This window comes from Primulina eburnea, chromosome 2 (genome assembly GCF_022965805.1).
Source record: "Primulina eburnea isolate SZY01 chromosome 2, ASM2296580v1, whole genome shotgun sequence".
NCBI lineage: Eukaryota > Viridiplantae > Streptophyta > Magnoliopsida > Lamiales > Gesneriaceae > Primulina > Primulina eburnea.
Genome location: NC_133102.1, coordinates 919,910 through 936,960, shown reverse-complemented (window position 1 = coordinate 936,960; position 17,051 = coordinate 919,910). Strand labels below are relative to the sequence as shown.

The window sequence follows — 17,051 nt, the reverse complement described above, 5'->3', positions numbered from 1 at the left end:
AAAGGATTTTCGAGCACCTCAAAATCAAGGATTTTGTAGCCTATCGAAGCAGCAAAGACAAGCTCCACATAAAATCAAGTCCATCACGAGACGAGGAGGAAGTACATAACGCACCCCCTCCTTGTCGAATATCTAAAATAAGGTTACATTCGAAACTTATATCATACCATTTATCTGGATTAATTTTGTGAAAGGAAAAAATAAATTTACAGTGGTCGATTTTACAACTCCAGTAACACCCAAATGCAATAAACTAAAAACTCTGTTGTGCATTTCTCTCATGTGTATATCAGCTCTATATATCCTCACAAGCACAAATATGGACAGCCTTGAGATTTTTGAACTCTGTTCCTAGGAGAATCACCATGTCTTAAAATTTACCTCGTGACTATCACACCATTCGATATTGATAGATTACATCAATGATGATTTCTATCATCATCATCCCTTCCTTCATCCTCAAAACGCAGGCTCTCCATACCCTTTATTGCAGAGTCATAATTATTCCTCCCATACGAAGCATATTTTGGTTCAGATGGCATAACAAGGGGTGAACTTCTCTGGCCAATTGATATTTTGTTTACAGGGGCTGTACTAGCCTCAGGGGTACGAGAACGGGGAGGATCAGATTCATTTCCCATAGCGAAAGTGTCTCGGCTTCCGGATATAGCTCCCCGTCTCAGTGATCCACTGGACCTTCCGAAGAAAGTGGAGCTTGACAACTGTAAACCACCCAAGAAGTCAGCATGACTAGGTGATAAAAGTTAGACTAATATAAGACAGCATGACTAGGTGATATGACAGAAATTTGAAAATGCATGACTATCTAAATTTATATACATGATGCAATCATTCATTACTCAAGCTATGAACCAGGAAATTGACATGTTAGAATCAGGATAAGTTGGAGAATTGGTACAAATTTCATTGGTCCATCATAAATACTAGACTCGGCTGCTTAAACCCCAAAAGTGGTATACCCAGCATATCTTCAAATTGTTTAACACTGCTGTACAAAGTATAAAGAAAATATATCGAACACATTAAAAAAAGTGCCAAAAAGATGATGAATAAACAAAACAAAGAACTCTAGATGCATTTCCAAAGTTCAACACCAGGTATTCTACCTGGCCTGCAACGCCTATAGCCCTCTACAAGTACAATAACAAGAACAGAGCTGTAATCTACAGCTCAATCGTGGGAAGTGAATTTATACCATAGCATCCTTGCTTGTTGAATCATTTGCCACTGGGCTCTTCTGTCTGGACAAGCTTCCAGCATTAATAATCTGTCCAGAACTTCTCCTTCTAGCAGGATCTGCTGAAGAAGTGGTGGCACCTTGTCTCCCCTCCTCCTCACCTACAGCAACCCATGACGTGGATGCAACATATAGTCGTATACCAAAAGAAAGGTGAATAATAAACAATATGCAGAAAGGGTAAATTGTTTCGAACTTAAAACTGTCTAAGATCAATCAATCCATCACGATGATCGAAGTCAAAGAAAGATGACAAAAGGACAAATCCAAGTATATAAACCTAGGTGACGTTCAACATTAGGAATTGCAGGGGGGAGTCCAAAGCTCGTTCCAGCACTTGGCCCCTGAAACAAGAATACATCAAAAAGTCATAAAATGGAAATCACTGACTCAATGAAATCTCAGCCTCTTTCACCTACAAGAGCTCGGGTTGGAGGAGCAGCCATCTGTGATTGCTGATACTTCAAGATAGTCCAATCAAAAACATAATCAAATTGAAAACCTGCAAAAAATGGAAGAGTAACCTAATATCAGCTTTCTAAGTAGCACAACTGGAAACATAGTCAATAAGTTGAGTAAAGGCAAAACTTTTTAAGAGAGGATATTCCAACCTTCACGAATGAAAAGATCACGGAATATTCTCTTCAGATATGCATAATCAGGTTTGTCCTCAAAACGCAGTGCACGACAATAATGAAAATAAGATGCAAACTCAGTTGGATAACCCCGACAAAGCGACTGGACAAAAGTAACTCAATTGTTAAACCGGCATATAACTATTTAAGAGTGCATCGACTATAATGTTCATCGCAAATTACCTCAATAGAAGTTGAAACCTTTTTCTCGCTAATTTTTTCATACTTCTGCTTCTTAGTGCCAGCTTTTAATCCCTGCCAAGGAAGACTATGCAGTACATATGTCACAGAATAGCTCAGTGCAATTTAAGAACCAAGATGACACGATTTTAAGTAATACTTACGTTCCTCTCAAAAAGTACATAAGGACATATCCAAGTGATTCCAAATCATCTCTCCTACTTTGTTCTAAGAGCACATGAACAAAAATTCAACAAGTGGGAAATTTGAATAACACGAATTTATGAATCAAAAAGATAAAAGGGTAGAAAAAAATCACTTACCAATGCCCAGGTGAGTATTCATGCTGGCATATCGTGCAGTTCCAGTTAAGTTTTTGTTCTCCCTGCAGTCAAGATTGATGTAACTCAAAATATAAAGATTGAAAAACAATCAAATATTCAGAAATACAGATTTCAGAAAACAATATCCATCATAGAATTGCATATGACATGGCATGCAAATGAAAACTGAGAAGCAAACAAGTTGATTTGTATCACATGTATCTATTTTCTAGATTAGCGTCAGAATACATTTTTGTGCAATTATTGGTATGTTCGGTCGATAAGACACTGAAGGAGGAAAATTTAATCAATGAAAACAATTGTAGTAAACAAATTTGGCCAAGTAATTTTCACTTTGCAGTTTTGAGTATAATTTCTACGTATAAAAAAATGTTGGAATATGAGCTGGTGATTAGCGTACAACATCAATTCAAGGGCCAACAAATCATGTAGGACGATGGATCTATGTGCCTCAAGATATCTCAAAGAGCTAAAAATCCTCTAAAACCAACTTAACACAATGTGAAAGCGAAACAGAAAAGGAATATCAACCTTTTCAAATTTGCAGCACAGATGCAACAAGTGGCATTTTCGCAAAAGTTACCAACAAAAAGAAACTGATTTTCATCTAACCTGTAAGGAATATGTTGGTGGGTTGAACTGTCTCTGTATTTCTTAGCCAGACCAAAATCAATGACGTATACCTGACATCATTGTCAAATTAGCATAATACATCAGACATATGTTCTAATAGAAATGTCCAAATAAAATGAAGAATAGATGCAAGCAGTTGCCTGATTTGCACGTCGTCCCAACCCCATGAGGAAATTATCTGGTTTGATATCCCGATGTAGGAATGACTTAGAATGGACAAACTCAATGCGATTGATCTGACATTAATATATGACATAACTTATTACAGGTCAACAATTTTATTAAAACATTGCTAAAAATCTTAATTTATTCATAAATTAGTAATGTGGTCCAAAACAACATGTAATAAAGGATTAACCATTTGATCTGCAAGCATGAGAACAGTCTTCAGAGAAAGTTTCCTACTACAAAAATTGAATAGATCCTCAAGGCTGGGTCCAAGCAAGTCCATAACTAAAACATTGTAATCACCTTCCACGCCAAACCATTTTACATTTGGTATCCCGGCTGAAAATTGATGAATATCATGGAGTTAGAACCATCAAATATAGTCAGTGAGAGAAGGCCACGATTCGAGCAACAACAATAAGAAAATTGTTAATAAAGCAATACTTCCGCCCTGTAGAATTCTGTACAACTTTGACTCATAGAGCAATTGAGGATGTTTTGTCTTCACATTTTCCTGCAGATGTCAGAAAACAGATCTCATCAAAAAGAGAGATTTCAAGATATACAACCACTCCTTAAAAAACAATGACAAAAAGGAAAACAAGTGGGAATAAGGCAACTTAAAACAAACAGTGTAAATGGTTTTCTTAAGAACAAATAGTTGAAAGATTGGTATCACATTTTATTCGTTTATTCTCAACAAACCAACAATAGCTATGCATATCCCATTTCTGACATACACTTATTGAGTCAACAGGCCCATAATGATCAAGATTTCAAGAGACACACTCAATCTTTTCCCCTACGCAAATGTGCTTGCACAGAATATAGTTGAATTACTACTATTGAAAAGAACTAAGAAACACTTTTCATTATCCGCCATCAACATATAAAATCTTAATTAGACACAATAAACAGTTTGTTCAACTCAGGAGTTAACCTATACGCTTTTTATAACTTATACTTGCAGCATAACACACACACACACACACACATATATATATATATATATATATATATACATTTCTTTTGGGAAATATGGTATGACGATTAATTTCTAAAGCAAAAAGCTTTTGCGCCTGCACAAAATGATCTATGGGTAAATAAATTCTAGCTAGTTTCAAATAGAACATGATCCCTGGATACTAAAGTCGGTGGATCTACACGTATAGCAATATGTATATTGGGAATTTGGGATCAAGGGTATGTTGTTAGTTTAGCTCAAACCAGTTTGATAAAAAAACTCCTATGGGTTCACACCAAACTAGTGCCCGGTAGAAAATAGAAAGACCATGTACGATAAATCTGAAACTCATAACACAGAGAAAATTGTACTAAGCCCAACTAAATTCTTCAATAAGATGAAATCACGAACCACATGCCATTCCAGAGCATAATTTTCTTTGCCATTCCAAAGAAAATATATGATTATGTTTTACACATTAGCTTGATGTATTGGGTGTCAACACCCGGGAAAAAAACGAAAAATTTTACTCAAAAAAGATATTATTAAGAATATATGATAGTTTTCAGGAACAAAATTGCCAAAAGAATGACAGAGATCTCAATAATAATATCTTTTCCTGCTCAATTTTAGAGAATATGAATTTCCAACGAAATGTTTGCATATCAGATTCCCTAGGAAAAACACTAAAAGGAAACCAAGAGGAAATGTGAGCCAGAACATGTTCTCTGAAAATTTCCTTGAAATATAATCTTAATTATCTATAACATGTTAGAAATTGCACAATAAATTAAGCAGATTACGACTCACAAAAGCAATTAAACACCATGATTCCAAACTCACCTCTAGCTTTTACTTTAACAAAAATAAATAAATTTCGACTTAAAAATTTTAAGAACTCACGAGCTTAATTGCCACCTCCTCATTAGTCTGAAAATTCGTCCCTGCGTCAGACAAAGAAACAATCGATCAACAACGAACCAAAGACAGAAACTTTTGAAAACAAAATCTTAGAAACTACACCTAGGTATATCTCCCCAAAAGATCCGCTGCCTATTTTCCGACCGAGTCGATACTTATTCCCCACTCGCGGCTCCATATGATTGAGAACCCTAATTTTTAAGTTTTCCTCCAGCTACATGAAATTCATTCGCAATCTGACTTCTGATCGACCCACTAGAGAAGGTAACCAAGATTTTCTGACTCCTTTTTCGAATTGGAATAATTAAACAAACTGACAACAAATTATTGGTTTGTTCCTCATCACTGCCATAAGTAGGGTTAGGTTTCAAAGCCGGTGAGGGGGGAAACGGAAGAAAGAAGCACCTACTGTGTGTTGTGTGTGTGTGATAAAGTTTTCTTTCTAGCTTCGATCACAACCGCAGATAATTTTGAACTTTCAACGACTTGCAAGTTTGCAGTCTTCAATATACGCTGCGGTAAGAGAATTTGCACGCTGCGAAAATCTATTTTTGTTGTAGTGAATATTGTGGGTGTTCAAACTTCGGATAAAATGGATAAAAATCCATTTCGGTTGAACACCCACAATATTAACTACAACAAAAATGGATTTTGGCAGCGCGCAAATTCTCTTACCGCAGCGTATATTGAAGGCTGCAAACTTGCAAGCCGTTGAAAGTTCAAAATTATCCGCGAAAAAGAAAAACCTGCGTGTATATCACGCGTTTCAACAAGCGTGTTCAAGGTTCGAATTCACGTTCACGTGTTGTCTTTGTCCAACCTGGCGAAACTCGATATGTCACGTGATTTTATATAAACTTGTTTTATGCTACTCAAGGTTAGACTACTCGTTTTAATATAAATAAACTTATTATAATTTTATATCATGTAACATAATAACAATTGTAATTGTTTTACTTGGTTGTTTAGATCCTTCTGTTCTATGATTACTCCCTAAATAAATTTTATATAAGTCAATCTTTCTTGAGGCATGAATTTATTATTTCTTCTTGAAAATTTATTGTTGACATATCATAATGAATTTGGTACAAATTTTCCAACACAGAGTATTAAACATTACAATATTTGAACCGGTCAAACCAGATAAAAACGAATGAATAAACGGGATTGCCATTATTCTTCGGCAATGTTAAGATGAAGGCAAGTTTGCAAAAAAATAAATAAATAAATAAATAAAAACCTACACCCCAACTAATATACACAGCCAAAACTTCAGGAAAAACAAAGATTTGGCATGCATTTGAACCACATACATTTGAAACACGAGATCTGTTCATCTATGCAGATGCAAAAAAATGCCGATTCATTTTCTTGATAAGTTAGCTGCATGATCAATAAGAAGGGGTTCTTGGACTTGGAAGTCCCATGTACGCCACCCTCGGAGACAGTCGAAACTTAGGACTAGGCCGGGGAGAAGGAATTGGACCATAGTCGTTGATAGGAGGTCCATATGCCACTCGGGGCGAAAGGTTAACTTTTTCAAGGGCACGGAATTGTAACTCTGCAGGGTACTCTCGAACACATCCGATACGGGGTCCAGCTCCCGTGCTCCATTTGCAGGACATACGCTTGGCCAAGTTGTAGGCCGATGGGATTGGTTGTTCTTTCTTTGGACTCTCCTTAATCGTCGTGATATCGTCGGCAGAAACTTGTCTTGGAATCGAGTCTTCGTATGAATCCTTCCCAAGAGGAGGGCGGTCGTCATCCGTTGCACATCTCTGAACAAAATCGAGGGTGAGGATTTCATTTTGCAGTTTAAAATTGTTGATGAAATCAAGAATACGAGACTACAAGCTTAGTGAACTTCCTGTTACCTTTACATTTACAAGGTCGACATTGTGTTCCTCGAGGAAGCTTAGGAATTCTTGAAAATTCTCTTCGGTGGGGAGATAGTGGCCACTGTATGGCCAAATAGCCTGTTGATTCAACAAACATTATCAGACTCGTGCATAGAATTATACTCCAGTTGATTATATGGTAAAATCTTGTGCAACCTTGAAATGGTTAATAATTTACCTCCAGAATACCAGAATGAGCAACCATTCTTCCGGCCGCGGTAATGGCTCCACCAGCAAGGAAACTCGAGTGCTGGAACAACCCTTTTTTCTTCTGCCCTACGTACAAAGTTCTTGTAGTGCTCAGAACAAATATCCATTTCGAGCCCTCAATGGTGTCGATCAAGGCCCCATTTTCTTTATACAAAAGTTTCCCGTTTTCAATCACAACCTCGTATGATTCTCTCTCTTTCTGAAAAAGTCGAGAATTGAAGTACAAATCAATTAAACAGCCCTGTCATGCTATGCAAAACACGCACAAAAGATGGTTTGAAACTTACTGGTCCAAGATATTTGATGCATTGACGTTGCAAATTGGTCCTTGAGCACTTCTCTAGATTTAATTCTTTTCCATCTCCAATGTCCAACCTTCAAGTCACATGTCAAATGTCAATTGACTAATTGAGGGATTCAAACAGAAATCTCGTACCATGCAAGAAAGGTAGTTTTATCAAACGAGTACTTACCAGTAGAAGAAAGGTTGTGTACTCTCACTTTGGAACCAGACATCATAATAGAGATGTAGATTGTGCCCGTATCGATGGCGTGGATCAATCTACAGAAATTTATTGCAGCATGCATGAGTACTAGATCAGAAGCCAAACAAACTGAAGCAAAAAACTATAAATACAAGGTAGCCAAAACATGGACTGCAGCAAGTAAAAATTCATATGGATGTTTTCGAGGGATGATTTTATAGGACTGATGATCTTAAAGGATTTCAGGGCTTACTGCTTCAAGCCAATGCTGTAGGGCGAGTTTCTGAGCCTTCTCATCCTTGGACAATCCCTTTCCGACCTGAAATTTAAAGATATTTCATATTTATTTTAGAGTTAGATACTGTAAGACCAATATTTAGTGCAAGGGGGCAGCAATTGGCCTAGTCGAAATTTGATGCTTTGTAACAGCTTATACATCATGCTATGACTGTGACCCAATCATTCAGTCCCCACACCATGAATGCAAACAGACACAAAATATAATAAACTTTCAGAAAAGAAAAAACTATTTTGAAGAGTTGAATCAGTTTCAGGACAAGTACCTTGGCTGCTCTGGTACCCGCTCTAGCCCAACGTGAAATAGCCGTTTCTGGCTTCTCAACATTGAAGAATGAAACAGAGCTCCGTTTGAGAGCCGCAAAGTCCAAGGCCTTCCACCTACAAATGTCAAATATTACCAATTAACATGTATCAAGCATTACAAAGAGATAAACCAGGAATATAACCATGCCGAGTTTTTTTATTAGTTTCTATGGACATACCACAACTCCTCTACAACAACTGCACAATCCGCAAGGTTTCTTCGAGTCCGATAGCTCTTGTAGACCTTTTGCAGCTTCACAGCAGCTGCATCAAGCTCGCTACCGGAGTGTGGAGAAAACATTATGGCCGGTTCAGGGAAAGAAGACGGACTTAGTGTCTTTTGTGTGCTACTTTCCAAATTAACACAATCAGATCCCAGTTTTTTGATATCTTGAACTAGATCCTTGAATGAAAGTGAGGTTTCGAGTACTAGGTTTGCAGGTTCACAATTCTTCAACTTGATAGAATTATTTCTTCTCATCTGGTAGCGCCCTTTTGCCATGGTGAAGGCTATGGAATCTGCTTTGCCAAAGCTGTCCGTTCGTAATGTCATTGCCTGAATTAGGATAGAAAAATCAATTTCGATAGCAGAAAATTTGCGTTCCAATAAATCTTAAATAACTGAAACAACCAGATAGATATATTTATAAAGTAATAATTTTTTTCAAGGCTTTCAATTTACTCATGCAGTTTGTAATAAAACTCCAAGTCGATTACAAAATTCTGGAAAAGGCGCAGACAAAAACTCTTTCGAATACCAACCACCCAGTGGTGCAGCGGCATAAACCTTTTTCGGTGCGGAGATACATGGGTTCGATTCAACTTTGGGAGAAACATGGTTCGATAACATGTTAAAAGCAAAAACTGCCCACCCCATCGTAATTGAAAATATAAAAAATAACAACTCTTTTCCAAAGTGTCAACCCTGTCTAATTCAGCGTCATTATCAAACTGCTGAATAAAGCTTGATAGTGGATGATTGACAGCGTCCTTAAATCTGGGATTAAGACATATATTGAAACCAAGACATGCAAAAACATAATCGAATCAGCTTGTACGTAGCAAAAGTCCCGACTCTTAAAGTCACGTTCTTGGCGTGATTTCTGACGATAAATTCGTTAAATTCTATTCACACGGCAATAAATCCTTCCAACTAATAATACCAGATAAAATAAAATACCCCTATGTGGCTCATTTTAGGGGTTGAAAACTCAAGTACAAACGGGGAAACTCGATCGAACCAGTGAAAGGTTTTTTAAATAAAGATTAAAAATAATTCACCTGAATTGAAAGACCGTGGATCAGATTAAATTCCCAGTTTCTTTTTTAATGTTCTGGAAATATATGTGTGTGTTCCTAAAACTGCCACCGCCTGCCTCCTTAAATATGCGTGCCTTCAAGTGGGATTGTGGGAATCTTGAAATGAATTTAAAAAATAGGCGACTAATTAATGGACCTTCAAAGACGGCTTCGCAGTGGTCTTCGCTTGCTTTCTCGTACCCAAATAAAAGGAAATGTCTAGTCGGGACTTTTCAAAGCTTCACACTCAATTTCAAAGCACGAGCCCGATTAATGGAATTCAAAGCTCGACACTTTTTCTTGAAATGGGTATATGCTTAGCTTTTGGAATTAAGCTAAATCCCTCAACAATCACCTGGAATTAATATGAAAAGCAAAGAGTGCAAAATTTCTAGTCAGTCAAAGAAAGTGTGCTTCAGATCGCAGTTTCCATGAAGAATCAGAACATACACAAAGAACCCAGCTGTCAAGAAAACTAGCTAGCTAATATGCTGAAAACTTTGCCGTGGGAAAAAGGGTTTTCCTTTTATTAGAGGTCAAATAGCCGATAAAACGCATTTTTATAATTTTACAAATCATGTATGTGATTTCAAGGGATTACAACCAATGAATAGTAGTCAAATTTCAACTTTGAAGTCTGTGATGTATTTAGTTTTTTAACATTTGAAATGGGGGCAGGTGCATTTTGGGTGGTCAACGAACAAAGCTTTGGTTGTTTGTTGTGGAAATGAATAGTCAAAGGCGATGGTACACACGAAAACGCGCCAACACGTTCTTGGTCAAGTCAAGTGAGTTGCATGGCATTCGTCGTCGTCTGGTTGTACTATGTGTGTCATCGATTACATCACATGCCTATTATTTTATATTTTTTGCTTCTTTTATTTCTCTATTCCATGAAAAGTTTTTTTTAAAATATGAGTTAATTCTTAATTGAATAATAAAGTCAAACTATTAGTAGTTGTCAAACACAAAAACTCCAAAGAAAACAAGTGTGATATATATTTTATCTAACTCGAATATTGTTTTTTACGATAAAAATATTATTTTTATTTTCATGACAAATATTTTTCAAAATTCTACATTTCTATTCAGTCGGTTATACGCTATTTATTAGGAAAACAATGTCAAACGGATTTTTTGGCGCAAAATATATTTTGTAAATTGTATTTCCATTAATTTCTCTTTTTATTTTTTTCAACATATATCTATACTATTATATTAAGTATGAGATCTTAATAATAATCGCTCTATGAGGACACCAACTTTCTTTCCTGTTTTACCTTTTTAATTTTTATATTTACTATTTACTATTTTATTATAGTTGAGCCTCTAATAATAACTGCTCTATGAGAACACCAATTTTCTTTTTTATTTTACCCTTTCTCATTTTTTATATTATATTTTTTCTTAACAAATAATATTATATTAATCGTCATAAGGAAACTGCTAACGTGAAAAATAATATTATTTCTTCTCCAAACTAGCCACCAGTGAAAAATAAACTCTTTTCTTTATGTTGTGATGTCATTATGTTGTAATATCATGAATATTTAATATATTAGTCATATATATTCAGGACACATGCAACGCGTGTGCCCGGTTACTAGTATATATATATATGTGTGTGTGTGAACACGCACGCGTACGGAGGGGGACAGTACGTGGCACAATTGCTTGGCTCAAACGCTACCTTTTCAATGGTGGCATCCCGCAATCGTTAATTCTCCCCAAATCACAGAAACTGCCATCGCACCCCTATATATGTCCGCTACCTGGGAGACAGAAATATAAACAATCCTTCCATGGCTGAATCAGGTATTCCCTCTCTTCATATCTCTTCTGATTCGTGCTTCTGCATCAATTTTCCCTGACGAATTATTGGTTGATTGCGGATCATGTTGGTTTCCGAGAAATTAAGTGAAGCAAATAAACCCTTTTGTGCATAAACTATTTTTATTTCCTTGGAATTTATACCCCCATCGTAGAGAATTGTCACGGGCGCGAAGGAAGTGGGGAAATCAATGTAATTTGAAATGAAATGTGCTTCTCCTTTTTTTTTTTAATAGAATTTCTCAATTTTCGGTACCAGGGATAGAACACTTGATATTTTTAATCAGATTCTGATTTTTTTAAAATCCCGTGTTAGCAGGAAAAGATGTGAAAGCACCTAATGTATTCGAGAGATTAAAAGAAGAGATGGAGACAGTTTTTCAAAGTGACAAACATCATCATAAGGAAACTCATGGATTGAATTATGGCATTGATGAGAATACATCTATGAGTGATGTTAAGGCTCCAAATGTATTTGAAAGAGCGAAGGAGGAATTTGAGGCTCTAGCAGAAGCAATTCATGCAAAGAAGGGATTGAGAAGTCAACATTCGCCTTTGAATGATGAAACTAGGTGAGGAAATGCTCTCCTTTGTTTGAGGTGATTTCTCAGCGAGAAAGTGTGATAACCCGTGCTTCAGTTATTAATAAATTGGGATCATTTGTAGGCATTGTGATGCGGATGATGATTCCAAGTGCCAGGTGGTAGAGTTACGTTCAGGTATGGATCAGTGAAAATTCTCATCAGATTTAGAAACTCAAGGGTCTACCTGAATAGACATTAGGTTTGATGATCATGACTCCAAGGATTAGTCTATTAGGTGTAAAAATTCTTGCGTTTTAGCACCACTCGTGTACTTACTTATTTTTGGAGCCGCTACGGAACCTTTTACATTGTGCACGAGTTCTCTACTAGTGCACACAAAGTCAAACATCAACCTCAACCTAAAATACGAGGTTATCGGTTGGGAGAAACTCTCATATAATTCTGAATTTGGGGCGTGGAACTTGTTTCTAAATCATTGCTATGGGTTCTTGTAATCTTTCCTTTCATACTCTAACTTTGAATAGTTTAAAATCAGTATTTTCCATCAGAATGCTCTGTTTCTGCATAACAAAAGAATTCTCATTTCACCAAACCTCGCAGAGAAATCCAAGGAAGATATCGAATCACTAAAGCAGGCAGAGAAATCAGCACACCACCATCGGAAAGAAACTCATGGACGAAGTGATGATATTGATGAGAATATCCCAATCAGTCAAGTCAAAGGTCCAAATGTGTTTGAACGAGCAAAGGAGGAAATCGAAGCCCTTATTCAAACAATCCATCCTAAAAGGGACACCGGGAATGTTGTTTCCTCGTCAAAGAAAGAAGGTGGATTACCAATAACTTCAGGAAGTGGGTTGGAAAAGTTATCCTCTGCCTCAAAGCCGTAACAAGGATGAATAAATCGAATTTATTTGAGCTTTTCGAGCTCTCTGTTATTTGCTGACATTTTATGCAGTGAAGACCTCATTTTGTAAAAACTGCATTTTATTCTAAAACATTGTTGTTGCTGACTCAACATGAAAACTTCTGTTTAAGCACTTTTGATCAGTCGTAATTTTCTCGAGCTCTTCATCCACTCCGTCCTTGGTGGAATCCGATGGAATTTGAAGTTCTCCTTGTCGATGCATCATTTGAGAGTTGTGCTTCCTTTTTTAGATGTACTTCAGCAAATGCTTCTTGCCTTGCTGAAAAACTTCATTGGTACCCGATTTTTCTTTCTAAATAGCTGCATTTTAATTCATCACAAACTTCCAATCAATCTATATATTTATTAGAAACCACAACAATCAAGCTAAGATATTCTTTCCAGAGAGAGCCGTCGAAGCGCATACGGTACCCACGTGATTAATGCAATACAATAGCGAAATATAAGAGGGTATTTTTCCACCAAAAATCAGTTTAAAAAAGGGCATAAAACCGTGATCAAAGTGTGAGAGAAGTAAAATAAATGGAGATGACTCACGACTGGAAACAAGTTACTGCATGTATATTTCTGCTGTTGACATTGATTAAGAATACCATAGATTTCCTAAATTATAACTGCGCAAGTACAACATTTCCATGAACCAGAATTAAATTTATAAGGAGCACAACGTTATTGCTAAGAGTAAATTAAAGTATCTCTAAAATTCTTTAATTACCTAGAGTAGTTCATGGTATGATTATTGAGAAAAATATATGGATAAGACTTTCGGGTGTTCATTTGGTTTAATTAGTCAACGGGCCACGTATCAAGAGCCAACGAGACTCGTCAGATTCTTCACGCTCCAAGAAGCAGCAACACGGTAAGAATTCAGGGTCCGCATCGAACCAGATTGGTTACGGAATTCATCATCAGAAAACAATAATAATAAGATAAAATTGGTTTTTTAGTCCGTTGTGTTTATCATATTGTGATTTTATTCAGTTATTTAATCAAAGAGTGAGTCTCATAGTGAGACCGTCTCACGGATCTTAATCTGTGAGACGGGTCAACAACTTTCGACAATTTTGGACTTTTTTTTGTCGATAAAACCTTTTCGACGGAATTAGGTGATTTTTACATTGAATTTTGCCTCATTTAAAAATTATTGTCTTCCAAATCATCGAACACTCTAAAATAATAATAATAATAATTAAAGTCAATTAACATGCAAGGTAATGCAAGCAATCGTTCAAGGGATTCAAAAACAACAATTTTTTTTTTGGAAATTTCATTTATTATTTTAAGGGATTTGATGATTTGGAAAATAGTAATTTATAAAGTAATTTTTGTGTGATGTAGGATAATTTCCTCTCTATTTTGAAAGATCCCCAATTTTTATGGGGCAAGCTCCTACGCTAAACCATCAAATTCAGACGAACAATGGTTTTTCCGGCAAAAATTTATAGACTATTGTGGTTTGTGTAGAAAAATTTTTTGTATTGCAAGGATGGGGGGATGAATTTATACAAAATTTCATTTTTATTGTCTAGATCGATTTATGCAAGAGTACGTAATTGATAGTGAAATTTTTTGTTGCATTACCATTTTCTATATATGCCATGTTCTATAATCTAAAATCTAGTGACGAATTCTGATTAAACAATATAGGGAATTATATCAGAAAATGATATCAAAAACATGAAGGATATGATTATCTGTAATTGCTAATTATAGATGCCACAATAATTAGCTATCAAAAGAACTTTTTTTCGAGTTGGAGAGTGATTCGTAATAATTGTATATCGAAATCAACAACTTTTTCTAATTCCTAAACTCGGATCTTGATATCAGATGGAGCCGTCTAACAGGTTAGTCCCGTCAGGTCGGCCAACTAAAATAAATGAGCTGAGTTGGCGAAATCTTGACTTGGACGTGAGGCATGAACTGTCCCGAGCTATTCCATCTGCCTGATAGTTTTGATAGTCCTAGTATCGGATGGACTATGAGTCATGTGCGACATATATATATATTATTAAATTTAGAGAGGAATGAAATTATCTGCTTCATTTTGTCCTACATTTCCTGCTACATAAATATACATGGCATAATAATTTCAATTATGTGAAAAATTATTTACCAAAAAATAAAAATTAAGAGTCAATTGCATCACATATATTGGGTGTAACAAGAAATGCAACATAAGATGGAGTTGAACATTACATTCCATTTGAAAAAGAGTGACCAAATTTCCATTGCTTCAACCATGACTTATTGAATATATCACATACTCAATGCTAGTAAATCAAAATTTTATTCTAAGAAACTTTTCATTAACATTAATAATAAGTCGTAAAAAAATTATCTTTATGTCAGATCCAACAACTCTAACGTATTTGGGACAGTGAATTTCATATGAACACATGGATACCAGTCTCATTCGAGGTAGTTAATGAGATGGAGCTGAACAATACATTCTATTTGAAAAAAATCGACCAAATTTCCATTGCTTCGAACACGATTGATTGCATATGTCACCTACTCAATGCTAGAAAATCAAAATTTTAATCTAAGAAACTTTTCATTATCATTAATAATAAGGGAAAATTTGCACTTGTAGTGAGAAAATTATCTTTACGTCATATCCAATGACTCTAACGTATTTGGAGCAGTGAGATTCATATCTGAACACGTGGACCCAATCCCATTCGGGGCAGTGAATAAGATGGAGTTGAATATTACATTCCATTTGAAAAAGTGTGACCAAATTTCCATTGCTTCGACCACGATTTATTGCATATGTCGCCTACTCAATATTAGCAAATCAAAATTTTATTCTAAGAAACTTTTCATTAACATTAATAATAAGAGAAAATATGCACTTATTGTGAGAAAAGTATCTTTATGTCAGATCCAACGACTCTAACGTATTTGAGACAGTAAAATCTATATATGAACACGTGGACCTCAGTCCCATTCGATGCAGTGAGATCCGGGGTTGTTGGATCTTGCACTCTTCTTATAAAATCACCCTAGTTAGCCGCATAACAAATCAAATCTAAATTTTCAGTTTTGAATCACCAAAACTAAGGCGACAAAGCGAGAACGAGTCCCATCTGAAAAATGTTCTTCGTTCAACCTTGGAAAGATACGTGCGTGCTTGGACCGGAGGATTTGAAGTTATGGATTTCAAATCAATTTGATTGCTTGGATGAATATATGTTGAGTAGGTCTCTTGTGAGACAGTCTCACGAATCTTTATATGTGAGACGGTCAACCCTACCGATATTCACAATAAAAAGTAATACTCTTAGCATAAAAAGTAATACTTTTTCATAGATGACCCAAATAAGAGATTCGTCTCACAAAATACGATCTGTGAAACCGTCTCACATAAGTTTTTGCTATACATGTTAGGTTAATTTCAAATCCACATACTTTTTAAATTATTATATAAATATAATTTTAATTGTGATTGATTTGAAATATACCTCAAGTGAGCTTCGTTCAAATTCTTTGAATTTTTCTCCCAAATCAAATCTTTTTCTCTAAATTGATAGAAGAGAAAGAGGATATAGGGATAAATATTTTTCTTTCGATGCCAAAAATCAAATCAAATAGTGTTACATGTTCTACTAATTTTCTTTCTTGTCTTATAATTGAAATATTCAAGAAATTAGTTACAAAAAATAGAAGAAACTTATTCTCAAAACCAATTAAAGGTTATACGATATAAGTTTTCGAGTCCAATAGTATAGATGAAGCATGTGAAATTCTCGTTAGACGACTGTGTTTTGAAATAAATTCATATCAAAGTAACCACATGAAATACTTCCTATTATCTTACAAACCATAAATCTCATTATAGAAATTCGAACAATTTTTTCTTGTTATTTCACAATGCAATACGTCAATTATCTTTGCATGAAATCATGGAAAATATAGTATTATTTGATAGTATTAGATTTTTTAAGATGAAAATGTATTATATATAAGAGAACGTAATTTCATCTTTATCAAAATCTAATAATAAATGTTTTTCTAAAAAAAAGTTTGATAATAAATGCACTCAAAATCAGTAAAAAAGTAGATGTTTCATTTAAATCCATTAGCCAGAATTACATGTGAAAATCGTGTGAGCAGATATCGATAGTAAAACACAAATTAATAATCA

At 35.4% G+C, this 17,051-nt stretch overlaps 3 protein-coding genes across 7 annotated transcripts in view; 1 reads left to right on the top strand and 2 right to left on the bottom strand.

Moving 5' to 3' along the window:
- The window catches only part of LOC140816594 (uncharacterized), an 80,485-nt gene extending 67,494 nt beyond the window's left edge, over window positions 1-12,991 (top strand). The window contains exons 2-5 of one of the 4 annotated variants that reach the window (XM_073175982.1): window positions 11,395-11,413; window positions 11,748-12,000; window positions 12,095-12,147; window positions 12,574-12,991. In XM_073175982.1, the coding sequence (XP_073032083.1) occupies window positions 11,401-11,413; window positions 11,748-12,000; window positions 12,095-12,147; window positions 12,574-12,863 (609 nt within the window). In that variant the 5' untranslated portion in view covers window positions 11,395-11,400 and the 3' untranslated portion in view covers window positions 12,864-12,991. The other 3 variants (XM_073175972.1, XM_073175964.1, XM_073175990.1) reach the window with 3 other exon arrangements.
- Window positions 46-5,548, bottom strand: LOC140816552 (casein kinase 1-like protein 1). The gene is made up of 14 exons (XM_073175895.1): window positions 5,206-5,548; window positions 5,086-5,126; window positions 3,663-3,732; window positions 3,409-3,557; window positions 3,191-3,286; window positions 3,030-3,100; window positions 2,397-2,458; window positions 2,238-2,301; window positions 2,077-2,161; window positions 1,870-1,996; window positions 1,678-1,760; window positions 1,539-1,602; window positions 1,217-1,359; window positions 46-722 (listed from the first exon to the last, which is right to left on the bottom strand). The coding sequence occupies exons 1-14, from the start codon at window positions 5,279-5,281 to the stop codon at window positions 420-422; spliced, it is 1,434 nt and encodes a 477-aa protein (XP_073031996.1). The 5' UTR covers window positions 5,282-5,548; the 3' UTR covers window positions 46-419.
- LOC140816538 (IQ domain-containing protein IQM1-like) lies at window positions 6,160-10,165 on the bottom strand. 2 transcript variants are annotated; one of them, XM_073175882.1, is made up of 9 exons: window positions 9,756-10,165; window positions 8,479-8,855; window positions 8,260-8,374; window positions 7,950-8,015; window positions 7,685-7,773; window positions 7,499-7,586; window positions 7,180-7,410; window positions 6,978-7,079; window positions 6,160-6,881 (listed from the first exon to the last, which is right to left on the bottom strand). In XM_073175882.1, exons 2-9 carry the CDS (start codon window positions 8,850-8,852, stop codon window positions 6,495-6,497), a joined length of 1,452 nt encoding a protein of 483 aa, XP_073031983.1. In that variant the 5' UTR covers window positions 8,853-8,855; window positions 9,756-10,165; the 3' UTR covers window positions 6,160-6,494. The 2 variants fall into 2 exon arrangements, with proteins under 2 accessions (XP_073031983.1, XP_073031974.1); XM_073175873.1 differs by having other exon boundaries at window positions 9,581-10,164.
- Window positions 12,992-17,051: the final 4,060 nt, after the last annotated feature.

Bases quoted from the DNA above. Each gene is read 5' to 3' on its own strand.
- LOC140816552 (XM_073175895.1), bottom strand. From the start codon at position 5,281: ATGGAGCCGCGAGTGGGGAATAAGTATCGACTCGGTCGGAAAATAGGC. The intron at 1,603-1,677 runs GTAGGTGAAAGA...TTCTTGTTTCAG, and splicing joins CTCCTCCAACCCGAGCTCTT to GGGCCAAGTGCTGGAACGAG. The intron at 723-1,216 runs GTATAAATTCAC...GGTGGTTTACAG, and splicing joins CAACAAGCAAGGATGCTATG to TTGTCAAGCTCCACTTTCTT.
- LOC140816538 (XM_073175882.1), bottom strand. From the start codon at position 8,852: ATGACATTACGAACGGACAGCTTTGGCAAAGCAGATTCCATAGCCTTC. The intron at 7,411-7,498 runs GTAAGTTTCAAA...CGACTTTTTCAG, and splicing joins GCATCAAATATCTTGGACCA to AAAGAGAGAGAATCATACGA. The intron at 7,080-7,179 runs GTAAATTATTAA...TTGAATCAACAG, and splicing joins CTCATTCTGGTATTCTGGAG to GCTATTTGGCCATACAGTGG.